The 20,342-nt window shown below is 38.8% G+C and overlaps 1 protein-coding gene across 1 annotated transcript in view; it reads right to left on the reverse strand.

Annotated features, from left to right (window-relative positions):
- LOC101655713 (tetratricopeptide repeat protein 6) overlaps positions 1-20,342 on the reverse strand; it is a 44,033-nt gene that overhangs the window by 8,666 nt on the left and 15,025 nt on the right. Inside the window, exons 4-9 of the mRNA XM_045288111.1 lie at positions 16,486-16,599; positions 12,906-13,025; positions 10,674-10,747; positions 4,029-4,239; positions 3,166-3,318; positions 2,535-2,705 (exon numbers count right to left, since the gene is read on the reverse strand). Coding sequence (XP_045144046.1) covers positions 2,535-2,705; positions 3,166-3,318; positions 4,029-4,239; positions 10,674-10,747; positions 12,906-13,025; positions 16,486-16,599 — 843 coding nt within the window. The remainder of the gene's footprint in view (positions 1-2,534; positions 2,706-3,165; positions 3,319-4,028; positions 4,240-10,673; positions 10,748-12,905; positions 13,026-16,485; positions 16,600-20,342) is intronic.

The following is a 20,342-nucleotide window of genomic DNA, read 5'->3' on the forward strand; positions in this document are numbered from 1 at the left end:
CTGCCTTCAGGCAGGAGGCTTCTGAGTGGAGTTGGGTGCCTCCTGGAACGTAATGCCAGAGCTAGATTTGCCAACACTTGAAGCAGGAGAGCTGAGTGCCTTCTGGCTGGGGTTTACTAGTAAAGTATGGTGCCTCCGGGCAGCTTCATAACACTTCCCCAGTCGGTGAAGAGGCCGAGCCAGCTCTAGATGTCCAAGAAGGTGCCATTGAGTCCTTTTCAACTCAGAGTGACCCTCCATAAAGCCAAATGGAACACTGCACGGTGCTGCTCTGTCCACATCACTGTTGTTATCTGCAAGCCCATTGTTGTAGCTGCTGTGTTGATCCATCTAGTCAATGGTCTTCCTCTTTTTCACTGCCTTTCCCCACCTCCCACCCTCATGACCCCTTGATAAACTAAAAATTATTATTTTCATATCTTACCCCAACCCCTGTCTCCTTTCACCCCCATTTCTGTTGTTTGTTGCAGGGTGGGGTTATGCTTCGATCATTGCAGTTGGTTCTCCCTTCCTCCCCTCTTCCGCACACCTTCTCCCTACCCTCCTGGTATCAATACTCCTATATTTCTGTTCCTGAGGGGCTTATCTGACCTGGATTCCATGTGTCCTGAGCTCTTATCTGTACCAGTGTACATGCTCCGGTCTTGCCAGAACAGAAAGGCACAACTGGGATCATGATAGTGGGGGTGGGGGTGGGGGTGAGGAAGCCTCAAAGAACCAGAGGAATATTGTGTTTCATTGGTGCTATACCACACCCTGGTTGACTCATCCCTTCCTTGTGACCCTTCTGTGAGGGTATGTCCTATTGTCTACAGATGGGTTTGGGGTCTCTGCTCTGACCCTCCTCATTCTCATAAATTGTTTTCTTTTTGTTTTGGGTCTTATAATGCCTGTTATCTGATCCCATTGACACCTCATGATCTCAGACTGGTGTACTTCTTCCATGTAGGCTTGTTGCTTCTCTGCTAGATGGTCACTTATTTAACTTCAAGCCTTTAAGATCCCAAATGCTATATCTTTTGATAGCTAGGCACCATCAGCTTTCTTCACCATATTTGCTCATGCACCCATTTTGTCTTCAGTGATCATGTCAGGAGGGTGAGCATCACAGAATGCCAAGTTGTTAGAACAAAGTGTTCTTGCATTGAGGGAGGGCTTGAGCAGAGGCCCAACGTCCATCTTCCTCAATGTATTGTCATATAAATATATGTACATAGACCAATACCTCTATTTTTATGAATTAATATATTTATATAAGAGCACACCTATGTTTATACCTCTACCCATAGCTTTGCTTCCTAGATCTTTCTTCTGTTTCCTTTTACCTTCCTTCTGCCCCACCATCACACTCACCCTTCTTCTGCCTCTTAGTAATTCCTCTCAGCTGTTGCTCCAACACCACCGGGATCTCTATGTCCTCCTCATTGTTGATTTTAATTCCCTAGCTGTTCCCCTGTCTATGGCATTATTTACTTCCCACTCCTTCCCCTACCTCCTCTGCCTATCTCTTAATATCAGGAGCACCAGTCAGGTGATTCTACCTGGATGTCATCTTGACCCTCTGATCTGCGTGATCCCACCTTCCTTATTAATGTCCAACTTTTACATGCATATGAAGCATATTTGGGTCATGTGTAATTCAGTCCTTGAAGTAACATCTTGCTTTTCAATCCTCTAAAGAGGTCACGTGCAACAGATTTATACAAGGCAATGCTTTGTTTTCTTTTATTGGGTTATAATCTGTACAGATGAGTTAAATCTTGATCTTCATCAGCAAGTGCTTCATCCTTTGGATATCTCTTTATGTCTTGGCATCAATCTTCCTAGAGATCTAGGAGGTTCTCAGCACAGAGAACTCAGATTCAAAGGACATGGTTTGTTCATGGCTATTCTTTATTTCTGGGTGATAATCAGGTCCCTTGCTGTTTCTTTTTCTCTTGGAAGATAACAGGTGATACAGGAAAACTCCCCTCACATTGGATTGTGGCTGGATTAATCCTCCTCACTTTCAGCAAGATATACTACAGATTGTTAATAAGCCTTCCTTCAATCCAAATGTCACGTTCTTCTACATATAATCCAGTGTCTCTGATTATTCGCTCAGAATACACTTAAGTATCCAACACACACCTTTCCTGATTTTAAACCATGTAGTAGTATTCCCTTTATCTGTTCACACAAGTGAATCTTGATTCATACGCAGATTCCACACAAACACAATGAAACGTCTGGAATGCCCCTTCTTCTCCAGGCTATCCCTAGTTTGTTATGATAGGCTGGACAGCATTGGAGAGATCCAAAGGAATGTTTGTGGACAAAAGTCGAACAGCTGATGATAGTAGAATAAATACATAGACATGAAAACATGTAACTAACATTTGTAAGCATTCTTGTGAAAGATAACATCACTCTTTAAAAACAAGGACTTATGAATAATTCATCTCTTAAAACTTAAATATTGTATTTTGAAATTGCATGCAGCAAAGAAAGCACATTATATGAGGGGAAAAAGTGCTAAGGAAAACTCACATTACCTGGGAAAATTGCCTGTGGTGAAAGTAGATATTTCCTGCATTAAAGTAAGCCAGGGAGTACTCGGGGTTTAGAGAAATTGCTGCTTGATAGTCTTTCATTGCATTTTGTTGTTGACCCATAAACTCATGAATCACACCACGATTTGTTAAGAATTCTGCTGTAGTATTGATCTGCAATATAATAGTATGAGTACTTAGCATCTGGGAATAACACTTATCTCCTATTTCATGTCTGCAAAAAAATGAGCATTATGAAATCTACCTTGTGGGAAAAGAGTAATTTTATAGTGCAGGTATAACCCTATCAGAGCAAATATTTTGAGAAAGACTGTAGAAACTTGGTTCAATGTCAAGAGTTTGTTGGTTTGGTTGCAACAAGACAAATAATCTTGATGATTTATTCCATTCCTTTCCAAGAAATAGACAGAGTGAGAAAAAGCTTGTCTGTTAATCTGTTAAGCTAGACAAAAAATTAAAATGAATGCTTATCGTGTTTATCCATCCATTGTAATAGAAATTCTCTTTCAGCTCTTTCCTTTTTCTCATCTCAAACATTCCAATACCTGCCCAAATCTGTTGAAACAAAACAGAAACTCTAAGTTCTAGAATAATATAAATAGATCTTTTTTACCTTGATGGCAGCATTAATATCCTGAATTGCAGCAAAATTATTCCCCATCTGAAGACATACCATAGCTCTTCCTTCATACGCTATATAGTTCTTTGACTCAATTTCCAGGGCTATGGTAAAATGATTCCAAGCTTTCTGGAATTTTTCTTGGGCCTAAAAAAAATTTTCATTTACATAAAGTATGACATTGCAACATGACAAATGTTTATCATTCTAACTCAATCAAATAAACAATATAACTCAATCAATATAAACAATATGTTGATATCGTATTAAAGCTGAACTGTGTTAAATAAGAAAGTAGTCTAGACTATGAGCACATTCAATTAACTAATTGCTTCTGAGGACTGACATGTTAATTAATTGAAATAAATTCAAATGTCAGTCCTTTCTCGTATACTCATCCTTTTCCTTTGTCGCACTCATATTTTAGTTACATAATGATTTGGACGGTGGTCCAAGTACACCGTGTTCATTGTTACATCCTCAGGCCTAGAGATGTCCACACAAGCTCACTTATTTTTAATGAAACCAATATCTGTTTCCTATATGTGAAATTCATCTGGGGAAAAAAATGTAAAGCCTGCTTATAAGTGTGGGGTGAATTAGGGAAGGAAGCAGTTACTAAGGAAAGTCAGATTCAAACAATCTTTCCCTACTACCTTACTTAGTCCTCAGACAGCTTTCCTGTACCGAACCCCTGACTCCCCACTGATACTCTGAACACTGAAAATAAGGGAAAGGTAAATTGTTCATAACCAAAGAAATTAAATTAACTCTCATCTCCAGTAAGGAGCCAAATATGTACTTTCTCTTGTCCAGAAAGTTCTGTCATGGCCCAAAATGTTCTTATATAATATTACCTGCAAATTATAGCCTAAACTAATTCTGGCTTTTGTGTGCATTGGATTAAAATGCAACGCTTTCACAAAGTCCTTCTGTGCTTGCTTGGTGGCCTCGTTCTGATCGTATTCCATGTAAGCATTTCCTCGTCCGACATAGGCGTCCACAAAATGTGGATTGATTTTAAGAGCATTAGTGAAGAAATTGACAGCATCTTCAAACTCATCAATTCTGGAAAAAAAGTTGGGGGAGGGGCGGAGGATGAAGACAGGTAAGCTTCTTGGCGAATTGTAGAAGTTCTTTCCCATGTATAACCTTATCATAGGTTTTCACTTTTTAAATCTATTATAGGAGGTTTAAGAAAAGAGAGAGAGAGAGCCAGTTTTGTAGAAAGAATGTGTTGAAATGCGAACCTGGAATCCTTGTCTTCAGAATTTTTCACCTGAAAGGTATTCTGTTTTTAATAGCCATCACTTGCCAACATAGACTAACACCTAACACAGCATCATTGAGGGGCTCAAACAAACCAGCAAAAGACTCACCGCCATCAAATGGATTCCAACTCACAGCAACCCTATAGGGCAGAGTACAGCCGACCCCGTAGGTTCCTGAGACTGTGACTCTTTATAGGAGTAGAAAGCTTCATCACTCTCTCAAATTGATGGACTATATTATTTCAATCTATTTTTAAATGTATTTGCATGTATTTTCCTTGTATAGTGAATGGAACCAAATGTTCATTGCATGGAATTCTTAAGATGAAATTCTCTTGTATCAAGTCAGCCCAACTAATTATGGATACCAGAAGAGAACAAAAGATAAAGTAAAATGCATTTTACTTACTAACTTGTGAAAATACGTAGCTAAGTGAGAACTCTGTGGTTTCTTCTGTCATGATTCCCCTTGTGTTAGGAGCAGAGCTGGTGAAGGAATTGGGCATCTCACAGTTACGCCGACTCTCACGTAGCATGGAGACTCTAGGTCTGGTCTCTGAAGCGATGAGAGAGCTAGCTACCTGGGGTAGCTGCCTCTTTACCTGGTACTCTGCTGAGCGTTTCACACCTGCTCTCTCACTCCAATAATTCTGTAAGCCACTTACAGTCTCCATTTTGACAGAGGAAAGAGACTCAAGTCTCAGACAAGATCCCACACAGCCAATGACACCGGAAAGACCACACAGGTTGCACAGTGTAATACCTGGAATTTAAACTCAGGCAAGCCTTACTCCAAAATCCATGCTTCCCACACCACTGTCTCTTATCACACATGCTTCACCTTTATTCTACCCCCAGTAGGTGCAGGAGAGACAGAGAGCTAGCACTTCTACAGTACAATCAGAAGGAGGCCTTGAACTCAGATCTGAGGCAGAATACCCCAAGATACTAGTTCTGCAAGGTTGTGATGAGAACCAAATGAGGGTATCCACAAAAACAACGCACAGGGAGGTTTGGCGAGGTAGTGGTTACAGGTTGGGCTGCTAGCTGCAAAGTCAGCAGTTTGAAACCACCAGCCAGCTCTGAGGGAGAAAGAATAGGCTTTCTACTCCCCTAAGGAGTGACAGTCACAGAAACTGACAGGGGCAGTTCTACTCTATCCTATAGGGTCACTATGAGTCGGCATTGACTTGATGGGTGTGAGAGAGAATAAATATTATCTCCCTTCAGCTTTTTTCAATATGTCTCAAATTAGGTTCAACATTTAATAAGATGCATCACAACTTTTGTACATTTTTCCATTTATAAAATACAAGAAACCTAGGGAATGTGCTCTAGAAATAACAAGTACCTAAATATTACTCAGAGAATCAAGGCTCAGAAAATATTACTCAGATATTAAAATACTACTCAGATATCATATAGATTATAACTCAGGTAACATCTGAAAACAGTGTTCCCCAAACTTCAGTCCCTCCTTCATACTAGTTGGGTCATGTTCTACCCACACTACCAAGTTGAGTATATTTCTTCATATCAACTTATGATTTTAATTCATACATATATTTGACATAAATTCATCGTAAAATACAGGTGAATAATCTCACTGGAGGGTTGTAGTTATGCAATCTGTTGTCAACAATGGTTAGCACCCTTAGGTGCCAACCAAAAGATTGGAGATTCAAATTTACCCAGATTCGCCTAAGAAAGGTGTGTGTTCTGAAAACCAGCCACTGAAAATCAGATTTCTACTCCGGCACAGATGGGGTTGCCAGGAGGAGGAATTAACTAGCTGGCAACTGATCAGCATCCCGACTATAAACTCAAATCAGGGACTAACAGGCACCCTAAAAGGATACCCCAGTCTGCAGAAAACGGAACCCGAGGACTCCTCAATCTACTGCAAAGAAAGGATGGAATGTGTTAGCAAGTCTTGGAAAGATGTGAAAGACATCAGCTTACATTTTCTCCTTAATTTACTAAGATTTGAGGAAGGATTCCCTTTGAATGTGACAAGGAAAAGGAATTCCATTTTTCACAGTGTGATCCAAATCTTGTTTAATGCTTGTCCTTGCACCATAACAAATCAATGAGCTAGGCATGACCCCAAAAGTGTGCGTCTAGCGTTCTGCTTGGACTGCTCACAAGAACCAACAGTGAGGCACTAGTAAAGCTAGCTTCGGCCATCCCGGACTGGCAGAGGACGGCTTTCACACCAACAGCCAGTTAGTGCCTTCTGGTTCACCCTGTGCGTTGTCACTAAAAAAACATAGGCTCACTTCCCTTTAATAGTTCACAATGAAACTGCATTCCTCTTTCTTGACAATTGGCACTATTTGAAAAGTAAAAGGTCACTGGATATAGGGTGACAAAACCCTCCACAGCTGCTTTCTCATTGTATTACACAAATAAGTCTAAACATAGCATAGTAAATACTTTGACGGGAATAATAAGTTCATAGTCACTTTGTAATAAATGCACTTAGCTGCTAGGTTTGGGTATGCATGTATTTCTACCTGTGGGTAGTGAAATGTTTACTTAGGACGTATCCCTATAATGATCAAGTAACCTAAAGTTTCTAGGACAATCCTAGTTCTCTCACATTTTCTCCATACATCATTGAACAGCTTCCTAGTACACCTGACATCCAGACTGCATCAGACATACTTCCCCTCTCACCCAGGGAAAGATTAAAATCCTTTGAGTACATCATCTGGTATAAGGTTTATAAAAATAATTACACACCTTTGTATAGCCTTGCCAACTGAAGAAAACAGAGAGGCAGGACACTGAAGTTCACCAACATGTTGCATGTTGCGACTGAAGCTAATTTTTAACAATCTATCTAGTTATCAGCACTAACATTTCACAAGCACTTAGTCTGTTCAGACAAAGTAAATAACCATTAAACCTTAAAACTGGAAAACCAGTTTTCCTAGAGTCGCTTCCATCTGGTGGTAAGGCCATGTGCTAGAACAGAATGTGCTTCCATCGGGCGTCCAGTGGCCGCTTTTTCTGAAGTAGATCACCAGGACTTCCTAGCCAGACTTGCACTTTACAGCTAAGAATGACTGAGATCAAGGTGAGGAGTATGCCACAGACAGAGACTGCCCTGGTCCTTGCACCCACAGGGACCAAACAGGAAAAAAAAACCCAAAACATAGAAATAGGTACCGCTGTAGAAACAACCATGTTATTTTGCTGGAGATGTGGGTTCTGCACCGCATGCTGCAGCCTGGGGTGCCTGTGGAGTGCCGACTCATCAGCTAGTCAGAATGTGCTAGTAAATGAGTTGTTTTTCATAATGTGTTTGTAGAACTCTACAGTCATACCATCACTTACTGAAAGCGCAAGATTCTCACTACAATATCTTATTAACACTGAATTGTGTGCTGAGCTTGTGGGCCAGGCTACATACACAAAGGCCCACTGCATTTTCCACATGAGTCACATACGTGACCAGAGGTATCCTATTAAGTTGTACAAATAAATCACAAATACCCCTCCAAACTAAAGAATGTGGCTTGTAGAGTCAAAGACTCCCAACTATTTTATGCAAATATTAAGAATGGTAAAGTAATAAATGTCCTGAAGGAAAATCAGATATACTCATTCATACAGTTCTGAATAACCTGGCCCTCCCTCTGTGATATGTTTTAAAACACTCATATTGAGGTTGGTTTTGGTTTTTCAGAGTTGTAACATTTAAGTCTAGCAAAACACTCTGGACCACACTGAGCTGTAGGTAGGATAGTCAGCCTGAGGGATGTTGTTTCCTAGCAACCACAGAGTGAGACCCAGGGACCTAAAAAGGCCTACTTCAAAGTCTACAACCCCAAAAGTTCAGAGATCAAAGCCCTAAAAGTTAGTTTATTCCTTTCTTTAAAAATAATTTTCTAAATGGAAATGTTTTACTTACGCCTCTATAGGTGTCAATAATACCTCACCATGCTTAAAGAACTGCATTGCCCTGTGACAAATATATGATCTATAGATTGCCTTGAAAAAAATTCCCTCAAAATAAATATAACCAATCACTCAACATTCTTTATTCCTAAATTTGGTAAAACTCAAAAAAAGTGGAATTTTGACAGTGGATTGTCAGACTGTACTTTCATTGAAGGACAATACTCAAAACAAGTGGAATTTTGACAGGGGTTTGTCAGACTGTACTTTCATTGAAGGACATTAGCGAATCTAGTTGCCTAAAGAGAGCTGGTTATTTGGAACTGCAAAGCAGTAACAGCTTAAGCGGTTTCTTCCATATAAACCCAGTTATTACATTTCATAAAAAAGATTGTGATATGACATCTCACTGACTCTAATAGTTACTAAGCAGAAGAATGAGGCTGAGGGAAATTTGGGGGTCTGTTTTTGGTTTCAACTGAATGCAATTGCCTCTGACATTTTTGATCTACACCCACCCACCAAAGGCAAATACACCAGTCATGTGACCCCATCTTTTCTAAAGGATGACAATTCCGTAAAGTGATGGATTATATAAAGGTTGCTGGACTAAAGTAGACAATGGTGTTACTATGGTATTTTGTACAAAATTAAAAGACAGACCAGCTTAAAGGCTTTTAATGCAAAAGCATCTTCACAAGTTTGGGATATTATATTTTACATATGAAGGTACACAATATGTCCTAAAAGAGGAACGTTCATTTTCCAAACAATTGAAACTGTGATCCAGTGTCTATGTATAGGATATTTACTCAATCTAGTTTATATATTTTATGATAATGTATATATTCTATGCCAACTTCCTCTTCCAATTTAACTACACTTTTATTATTGTTTCTCATATGACTACCACTTGATCAAATAAAACTACCACTTAAACAAATAATTTTAACCATTTTAAAGCACTTTATGCTTTAACAAGCAAACTGGCACCAAAATAATTTTAGATATGAAATGCATACTGTATAGACAGAGATGTAAACATCATGGTATGCAAAGTTTATCTCCTATTCTCTGATTAGCTCAGAGTATATTTCAAGCTGATTATCTTCTGTATTTTCACATCTGTGATTATTCTTTTCCCTCCTCTGCAACTTATTTGTATTATAATAATCCCAGAAACAGGTAATCATGCTTTAAGTAATTTTGTGTGTAGCTATTAATATAGTCAATGTTATTTATTATTGTTGTTTTAAGTAGTTTGGGATTTAGAACTATTTTTCTTTAAATGTGGAATTTCCTTGAAAAGATATTACTTTACAAAATAACTCTCATCCAGTAAATGGGTATGGGGGAGTTTTATATATGTGTGTGTGTGTGTTTAGTTACATTTTAGGAGCCAATAAATTACTCCTAGATATTTCAAACTCTATGTAATTTTATTCTGTAAATTAACAAAGTCATGTCTCAGTGTATACAGCTATTCCACGATGCAGGTATACACAGGTGTGCTTCATTTAACAAGAGACTAATCTGAGCAATACAGGAACTGGCCTTGCCTGGTGTGCAGGTGGGACGAGCTGGGGCTGCCCCTCGGTGGTTGGGGACTTCACACATGCTTGGACTTAAGGGGAGAGTCAATGGCCCAAGGAACCCAGTCAGGGTGCAGGTTTCCAGTGTTTGGAGGGCAGCTGGTGGTGACAATCCTGGGTGCAGCCACTTCCTGATCCTGTGCAACACCACCCGGGAGCCAGCAGTCAGCAGTCAGCAAATGCCCCAGGCTAGGCCTGGCACCTGGGGCAGAAGGGAAGCAAGTCGCAGCTGCCACGCCCCAAGTGTGAAAGGCGGCCCAGCTTCTGGGCAAGTGACTAGAGCCAGTAGGTGGCACTGAAGCGATTGGGATGTGTCCTGGGCTCCACTGCTGGTCCTCTCCCAGTGCTCAGGGCTATAAAACCAGCCAGGGCAATATAATAAACAAAAAGGGAGTTGCTTTCTCTTGAGCCACCACCACAAATCTCTAAGGGACCACCTACTGCATGTGGTTGGACATGGATGTCCGTACATATATGATGCTCACCTATGTTCGTTGACTTCACTAAATTAAATTGTCCTAAAGTAGAAGGGTGTTAAAGCACACATGGGTGTCCCCATTTCTATATGGAGAATTTTGGACATTACTCTGTCTCTCTCCATTTTTGTACTCAATCACTTCCACGACATTTTCCTAGTTTTGCTATTTATTATTTCTGCTCATTTATGGGCAATAATTCAAAAAAGTTTTATAATCCCACTTACTTTCACTTCAACATAAATTGCATTACATACCTGTGGTGGCACATACCAGAAGCTTGACAAAGGTCCACATTAGTCTGGCTTATCAGCGCAGCTTGCTTAAAATCCTGAAATAATTTAGTAAGTTGTTAATTTTGAAGCGTTTTCTTTTGTGCTTTTTAAAACTTCCTTTACATTTTTATTCTACCATGAAAATATTTAACCAGAGCAATAAAATGAACAATTTTCCCTCCAAAAACCTCTTTTTTTCTCTCTTGATAGTACCTAGTGCAATCTATTGGATCAGGGGAAATGTCCACAAGCGTACAACTCACTCAGGAACTTGTGCTTAAAGACTAACCACTTTCCTGTAGTTTTGACCTCATAGGTGCTTTGGGGTTTCCTGCAGTTTTCTTTTTACTTTCTTCTCCAGTTGCATGCTGCTAAAGACCCCCAAGTAGATAAACCAAACCAAATCTGTTGCCATCGAGTTGATTGCAATTCACAGCTATCCTACATAGCAGAGCAGAGCCGCCCCCTAGGTCCCCAGGGCTGTACACCTTTGCAGAAGCAGCCTGCCTCAGTTTGGAAATTCACCTGGAGAGAATCTTTAGGACAAGGTGCACCCAGGTTCTGGGAAAGGGTATACTTCGGTCTCTGGCGTAATTAGCTAAGACTGCTGCCCCCTTGGAATCCAAGGTTCAAAGTTACAGAAGTCTGCTAGGATGGACCGAATGGCCCTGGGGAAGAGACTTTTTAAAGCAATAAAAGACTGTTTCAGAAAATAATAGTTGGCAAGAGACTCTGCTACTGTGGCCCATACTCTTTTCTCTAATAGGCACCAGAGCTGATGTGTCTGCAGCCTGTTAGTTTTTCAGAGCCCTATGCAAATATTCGAGTCCTAGATATCCCAAACCTCATCAAAGCAAAATAAGAAAAAGATCATCAAAATATTTAAATACATATCTATACATCAAAATGTTGAGTAACCTCCACACGCACCACACACACATACACACATAATGATGGGGGTAAAGATTTATTTTGCCATTTGCTATAAGGTGGGTACTCTAGTAAAGCCGTAGTGTAAGCTATAAGGTGGGTACTCTAGTAAAGCCGTAGTGAACCACAAGGCCCATGGTTCAAACCCAGCAGTCTCAACACAGGAGAACGAAAAGGCTATCTGCTCCCATAAATAGACTGAGTCAAAATCCACTCTACGACAGTGGATTTATAAAGTGGGAAGGGGTTTTCTAAAAGTGAAGTCTAGAGACACTGAAGGAATAAAAATGGCCCTGCTTCCTCTCAGAATACTCCTTAAGCAGGACCCTCTTGGGCAATTTTGATTGTGACCTCCCTTGAATAACTGAGCAGGGAAGAGAACCGCAATGTGTCACTGGAATGGCAACAGACCACGCCTCCAGGCATCACTCCGCAGGCTCACAGAGCATGTGTCGAAATTCTGGTTCCCACCCAATTCCCAAGGAGCTAACTATAATACTTATAGTTCACATTCCTCTTCCACAAACCGCTTTTTCTTTTCCTTCCACCACCTCCGGGTTAAATTAGAAAGAAGATGACTTCGGAGGTTTTCTGCCATTACTGTGAGTGGACGAGGGCGCTGTAGGGTCTTCCGTACTTCTTGCCCAGCTTTCCCACGTGTATGAGAGGATTGAAAATGCCGTAGCTCGGCTCCGTGGCACACCAGTCCTCAAAGTGATGTCTCCGCTTGCTTCCACTTTAAAGATGTCTTTGCAGCATGTAACAACCACTACGAGTTCCGAAGGGTTGCTTCCATGAGTGTTGAGTGTTCCATGATGATGTTGCTTATTGGTCCAGTTGTAAGGATGTTTGTTTTCTTTACCCATATTTGTAATCCAGACTGAAGGCTGTTGTCATTGATGTTCATCAGGGTGTTTCAAGTCCTCTTCACTCTCAAAGAGCAAAGTTGTGTCATTTGCATACTGAAGCTTGTTCATGAGTCTTCCTCCGATCCTGATTTTGAGTTCTGAATATAGTACAGAAGTGGACTGCTTCTTCCTTAGTCTTAGCCTGGAAGCACCACCGAAACCCTGCTGATGTTATTTCAAAGGCCAAAGGCATCGCTTTTTCCAGCCTCACAGCAACACACAGTCACCACAGTATGACAAACTGAGAGATGAGTGGGGTAACGTTGAATTATCACTCATTAATACTACCATTTCATAGTAAGAAACACTTGATCCCAATTTACAAATATGCAAAATCAAACGCATTCATTTTAATATATAAACAGGAAGCTCTTACCTCTAATGCTAAGCCATACTGCTGTAGTTCCGTGTAGATGCACCCACGATTGACAAAGGTGTTTAATGTTATCGTTTCTCCAGGATCGAGAAGGAGGACAATTCCATAATCTATTAATGCCTAAAAATAAGATAATCACTAACAACCTAGAGTCAACCCTTTGGCATCTCACTTCATTTTTCAAGAACAAATGTGTTTATTCCTCAACTACAATCTTATCGTTCTTTCATTAGACTTATAATTTAAGGCCAAAATAATCCTTAGTTAAATATTATAAATAATGCTACTATTTAATAAGTGGCACATGGTGGGTGCATTTCACATGTTATTTGTGAATCAAAAATATTTTCATTTGCAAGCAACTCCGGTGATATTATACTTAGTAAGCCACAGCTTGCTAACTGCAAAGTTGGTGACTCACCCCACAAGATGCTTCATGGGAGAAACTTGAGGCTACCTGCTGCCGTGAAGACTTACAGCCTCAGAAACACCATAGCCGGCCACTCGGCATCAGAATCAACTCAATGGCAGTGGGTTTGAATATGAGTTGACGGGGGAGGCTGAAAAATGGCCTCCCTCGGTAATTTCCTCAAATGTCTGTTGACATTAAAGCAAACCACTAAAAAAACCACTTGAAATTTAATTTCTCTATAGTGTTTTATTGTTTTTCTCACTGAAGTCTAAGGTATTATCAATTTTGTTCACTATTGTAGACTGTAACAAGTGCCATGCCTATACATAACAAACAATCTGTATGAATTTATTGAAATCATCAGTCAATTAAAAAAATGGGTCTTAAAACAAGCAAAACCTTGTTGGAAAATTACTTTGAAATATTTTATAATTCTACCCATCATTTTAAATATATTTGTCTAAGTTGAGAAGTAATCAACTCATATCTTTATTATTTACCTTTTCTTTTTTTATGATCACTGACATATCAGCTTCTTACTGGTCATCTCTCTACACCAGGAACTAGCAACATCCCAAATTTGGTTGGAACAAAAAACCTTAAATCATTTCCCACTAATATTTCATCCAAATGAGCCACATGATTTGATAAGAAAATAAATCTCGTATGCCTATAGCACATGTTAGCTGAAAATGGCAAATGAATCGTGCTTGACTATTTCATATTCTAATGTTTCATGACTGGGCACTCAAGTATCTTTTAAAAATGTACAATTCAAGAGCCTATATGTATACTGTGGCATAATTATAAATGAGCATTGGCAGGACTGCAAAATGATTAGTAATGCTTTTTAAAAAGAAAAAAGCAAACTAGAGTGTTAGCATAAAGGTTGTCTGAAGTTTTCTTTTAGAGAATCACAGAATGTAAAGTCTATAAGATACCTGCAAGATTCACTAGCCACTGACTGCGGCAGCCCCACATAGTCCCATATATATCACCAGAGGAAACAAAAACCGAGAGATAATCATGGGATGGGCATGGATACCTGGGTCAAGGCCTCTGCCCATTCAGGTTTTATATCGTATTACAACTTTTAGGTCTTATAAAATAACTTTCGGCTAAGGCTCAGTTTCCTCATATGGAAAATTGAGAAGTTAATCATTCATCATATTCTTATTAGTGTCTGCCTAAAAATATTTTCATTGATCTTTAGTAAAGCATTTGTGATTGTCACATAATATACCCCAAAATACCCATTTATAAACTATCAAGGGCTTATGAGGGAGGGGGGAGCGGGGAGGGAGGGGAAAAATGAGGACCTAATGTCGGGGGTTTAAGTGGAGAGAAAATGTTTTGAGAAACGATGTACAAATGCGCTTTACACAATTGATGTGCGTATGGATTGGGATAACAGTTGTATGAGCCCCTAATAAAATGTTAAAAACAAAACAAAACAAGTAATACCAGACCAAAAAACCCCAGCAAAAAAAAAAGAAGTGGTAACTGACACTATTTTTGCTAATATAGAGTCTTTATGAATCCCTGTTTTAGGAGAATGCCTTCGTGCATTTTCTGCAAACAGACAGACACTTGGGCTCTCTGTACCTAGCATTGGCAGGGGGGAAATAGACAAAAGGAGAGGACACTGGTACATGGTATCCAGTGCACACACGGGTGGTCAGATGGGTTTCTAAAGTCACCTAAAGGTTGTGTCAACCCAGAAGCAAACAAGCCTGAGAACAATGCAGCTCTCAAGCCCCCTTTGGAACGTGAATGAACTTTCTAACCTCTCCCTGCTTCCATTCCCTCATCTGTAAAACGACAAGTTGGAAGAAATGCTTTGGGTTTCTACGAGCTCTAAAATCACTAATATTTCATTTTGGTACCACTGTCTCATCGTATTCAGGTAGTTCTTCATTTTCTTTATTAACGGAGCATGGGCTCCTTCGCAGACCTGAGAAAACCAAAAATCGGAGATTGTTTGCAGCTGCAGCTACCCAAATACTGCAAGCGTGGGGGTGGGGAGAGAGTTGTCAGAGACACCTGCTGTTTGGGTCACCCTGATAAAAGATGCTTTCATTAGCGCCTGGCATCTTAAGAACGCCATTGTTAAAAAATAAATAGTTATTCATTTGTCAACATTTCTGGGAGAAACTTGATAGTCTGGTTTCCAGAAATTCCCCATCCTCTTAGGTAGAAACAATGTTTCTTAACGTCTTCCCTCCTGTAGCTTGTAAATCTCTAACATTGTGAATGTTCTAAACCTACTTAATTGTCCAAGTTTCAAGGAGATGGGAGAGTGTGTCCACCCAAACAGCGGAAATGTGAGATGAGGAAAATCTCTTTGAAAAGAATGCTTCATTTACTGCAGAAGTGGGGTAGAAACAGGAGGAAACAAATGATCACAGAGAAAGAGAAGCAAGAAGGTGGGAGATCGCAGACCACCTGCCACCCCATTGAGAAATCCTGACTGAAAAGGACTAAACCCACAAGGGGGGGTGGGAAGGAGCCGGTATTGTTAGAAAATAGAAAAGAGGGAGGCGCAGGTAGAAACTGATCAAGACAAACGGAGAAAAAAGGTTTACTGCAGCCATCAGTTAGGCTCTTCCCCGATCCTCCAGCTACCTCTGGTTACTGGTCCCCTGAGCGGCAAACCATCACTCAACACCGTCCGGGAATGGTATGAAAAATACCTCTAAGAACTGCTCTAGCAAATGATGACATTTTGAAGCAACAGTATTGTTAGTAATCAGTGCTTAAATTTCTTTTTCCAGCATACCAATACCATTAGAAATATTTACTCAAATGAGTATTCATGGTATAATATGTTTTCCTTTATATCGGCCTTTAAATGCTTATTCAAAAATGATAAAATTAAATTTTCATTTGCCTTATTGCAGAAATCATATACTGAAATTTGATGAACACTAGCAAATAAATATTCTTTGAAATGGTTCTCTGGATTCTAAAGATGTTTTGTGTGTGTGTGTGTATTTCCATAGTGATTATTTTTCACAATTATACTAAAAGTAATGAGAAAATGCTTCACCCAGAACTTTAACAGAAGCCCAAAACTATCCACGCATAAATAATGCCAATTGGTAGAGTACGTAGTTTAAATAATGAAATTTCTATAAGCACGTTGTTTTATTAAAACGGTAATCTTACCATTTGAAGTTCATTTATTTTGGTGTAACATATTGCTCTGTTATAAAACGCAATATAGCTGTTTTTGTCCATCCTGATTGCTATACTTAAATCTGTAATCGCTAGTTTATATGTCTACAAAAAAAATTAGATGAGAAGGGTCAATCAAAATGTACTGAAGTTCAATTTTAACATCAAGTCTTGATTCTATCAGGAATTTTTGAACACTCATTTAACCAGCCTGTGTATCACTTGTGAAATTAAGACAACTCAGAGTACTCTATCAATTAAGAGAATCTCAGAGTAGGGATTATTATAGTTCCTTAACCTGTGGACAAAATTAAATATTTAAACAACTTAAACTCAGATGATTATTACCAGTGTTGCTATGCAGGCAAAAAGAATATTAGCTTTCTTGTGATCCAGGGAAACAAGCCAAGTTCTTCAAACAACCACCAGAGCTTACATCCTGTGTCAGCCATGCTGTCACATGACACAATTATAATGTTTTCTACCACTGTCCCTTTTGCTTACTCTTTGATTCTTCTGATACTTTAGATCATCCATTTCTATAGATAGCACTTTTTATGGAATTAACATGTAGAGCAAGGTCTTACTTTTGTTTTGAGGTACTTGTAAAATATTTTATATGAAATAACTACAAAGAAAGGTCAGAAAAGCGAATTAGGGAGAAACAAACTATTCCTGGCTGTATCAATGGCGCTACGCACAGACTGGATGATCCAGTAATTCCCAATAAAGAACTAATCATAAATGGAAGCAATGATTTTGTACTCCATTGTGCATAACTGTATTCTTTTAAATGGAAACATTGAAAATGATCCAAATGTCCAACAAGAGAGTGTTCAAAATTATGCAGTTTTTTTTTTTCAAAAACCCAATATCTTTAAAGAAGGACACAAAACATTATGTAAGGAGCACAAATATATATCATGAATCATCAGAAGAAAAATAACTAATGTGCAACATGCAACAAGTAATTTTAATCTCCCTTAATCCTTATTATCTGTATTCTCCAAATTCTCTATAATGAGCATATACTATCTTCTTTAAAGTAGTTAATGTTATTTAAAATATAAATGTATTTCTTTGGTGAAAAGTTATGAGTTAAAATCTCTTTTGAAGAACTGCAAAAGAGTATTTTCTACCGTTCCTTCTTTCATACCAGACGACTCTCCTGTCACCAGAACAAAAGGAAGTACTCTTGCACCTGGGAACCGGTCCCATCTACGATCTCGGTGAGCAAGAAAGGATACCGCCGTACCTTCTTGTAGTATTTCAGCACTCCTCTGTAGAGATAGGCATGGATGCTCTCCGGGTAAATTTTGATGGCCTCGTTACAATTTAAGATTGCTTTGGAATATCTGCCTTTCAAACCATAGTAGGCTACCCGGCTTAAATATGCCTTTGCAGAGAAAATAGAGGAGAGCAGGAAGGGATGTTTTAGTAATACCATCAATTTTACGAAAAAAAATATGTACTTTGAACACATCAAGGCACCCAAAGATAAAATAGGAGCCTTTTTCCCATTTGTATTATAAAAAAGGCGCTCTGGTGGCATCACGGGTTAAACAGTGGCCTATTAAACACAGCGTCATCTATAGTTCACACCCATCAGCTGCTCTGAAAGAGAAAAATTAGGCAGTCTGTCTCCATAAAGATTTAATGTCTCAGAAACCCCGTGGAGCAGTTCCACTCTTTCCTTAGAGTGGCTGAATCAGATTCAATGCAAAGGCAGTGGGGTATAAATGTGGTTGACACAATGGAGGGATGGATGGATGGATGGATGGATGGATGGATGGAGTGTGATAAGAGCTGTAAGCGCGTTCATGCTTCGGCGGCACATATACTAAAAAAAGCTCTAAGAGCCCCCAATAAAATGATTTAAAGCAGCAGCAGCAGCAGCAGCAAGACTTCTGACATTCCTGGAAAGTACTTGTAGTGTATTGTAACAAAAATGGATATAATTTCATATAAATTGAACCTATCTACTTTTTGCCTTTAAAAATTCCCAACAAGCAGAATAGGTGAAAAAATAATACAATGAATCAATATACTTGCTTCCTAGATTCAATAATTTTTAGCATTTTACTACATTTGACTTATCTAATTTTTACACTGAAAATACATTTTAGATGTAATATGTTTCACCCCAAATACTTCAGCATGCATCATTCATAAGACACTTCTCTTCAAAAACACAATGCCATCATATATCACTGGAAATGAATATTAATTCTGTAATTAATTAATTCTGCAATATTCGGTCCTAATTTAAATGTCCCCAATAATGAACAAGGAAGGTGTGTTATGTTTTGGTTATTAGGTGCCGTCAGGTGGGTTCTGACTAATGGAGACATAGAGACCCAGGAAAGACACACTGCCTGGCTCCACAATCACTGTTTGAGCCCATTGCAGTCACTATGTCAATGCATCGCATTGCGGGTCTTCTCTTTTCACTGACTCTCTGCTGAGATGTCATTCTCCAGGGACTAGTCCCTGCCACCAAGATGGCTGAGTAGGTGAGATGAAGTCTTGCCATCCTCACTAAAAAGGCGCATTCTGGTTGTACAGACTTATTCATTTTTTTGGCAGGCCCCGGTATAGTCAATATTCTTTACCACTACCATAATCCAAAGTATACATTTTCCATTGATTCTCTTTACTCATTATCTGGCTGTGCATGCCTGGGAGGAAATAGAGACTATCAAGGCTTTGATCAGTTACACTGAGTACTCAAGGTGACAACTTGGCTTTTGACCACTTGAAAGTAGTCTTGTGCCGCAGACTTGCCCACTGCCATACCTAGTGTGACTTCCTACTGCAGTTGCCATGGGGATTTACTGTGAGTCCAAGTAAAATGACATTCTAAAGAACTTTCAAATGGTCTTCATTTATTATGATGGCACGTACTGTCCCCATTGTGAGTTTGGTTTTATGCTGAGGTGTAATCTCTGCTGAATGCTATAGTTTTTCATTTTCATCAGTAAGTGTTTCATAGTTTTAAAATAGGGTTACATTACCATGGGGGTGGAGGTGGAATGCTCTAAAACTGATGTGGTAATATTTGTACAATTCTCCTTCATCTGATTCAACAATTGTAATACTGAATTGCATGATATGTAACATATATGCCAATAAAACTACTGGGGGAAAAAAGTTTATTAAAAAAAAAGGAATCCTGATCCTACCTTTTTGATATAAAAAAATAAAATAAAATAAAACAAGGTCATATTAACTGGACTTCCTTCTAGGTGTGTAGATATTTATTATCTTAAAAGATATAGCATTTTATTTCATGAGATATTCCTTTTGATAATCTATTGTAATATATTAATAGATATATGTAATATGAATAAGAGATTCATAATGTATGTATTAAATACTTATAATAGATTGTTATTAATGGGTTTAAATGTATTGATTTAATACATTTAAATCAACAGTAATAAATTATTAATATACTAAATACTAATACTCTTTATATATAGCACAGCTCACAAAGGACTTTTATAGAATTTCCTGTTTCAAATCATTCTATTGAAAATAATCCATTTATTTCAAAGAGGTAATACAGATTATTAAAATACAGTTGGTTGAAAAGTAGGTAAAAATAACCAGCTCCTACTAGCTAGTATAAATGGCATGTAATTTAAGAATTTTAGCGAAGTTAACGCACTTTCCATTTCACTACAATTTTCATTTAAATACCTGGTAATGCTTTGGATTGAGGGTAATTGCACGATTAAAATCCAAGATAGAGCTACTCCTATGAAGCTTTACTTTACAAAGTCCTCGTTGATAAAATCCTTCTGCAAAATCAGGATTTGCTTTGACAGCTTTTGTAAAGGAATCAA

The sequence above is a fragment of the Echinops telfairi genome, unplaced genomic scaffold (assembly GCF_000313985.2).
Source record: "Echinops telfairi isolate 266 unplaced genomic scaffold, ASM31398v2 ScPeMD7_18;HRSCAF=68, whole genome shotgun sequence".
Taxonomy (NCBI): domain Eukaryota; kingdom Metazoa; phylum Chordata; class Mammalia; order Afrosoricida; family Tenrecidae; genus Echinops; species Echinops telfairi.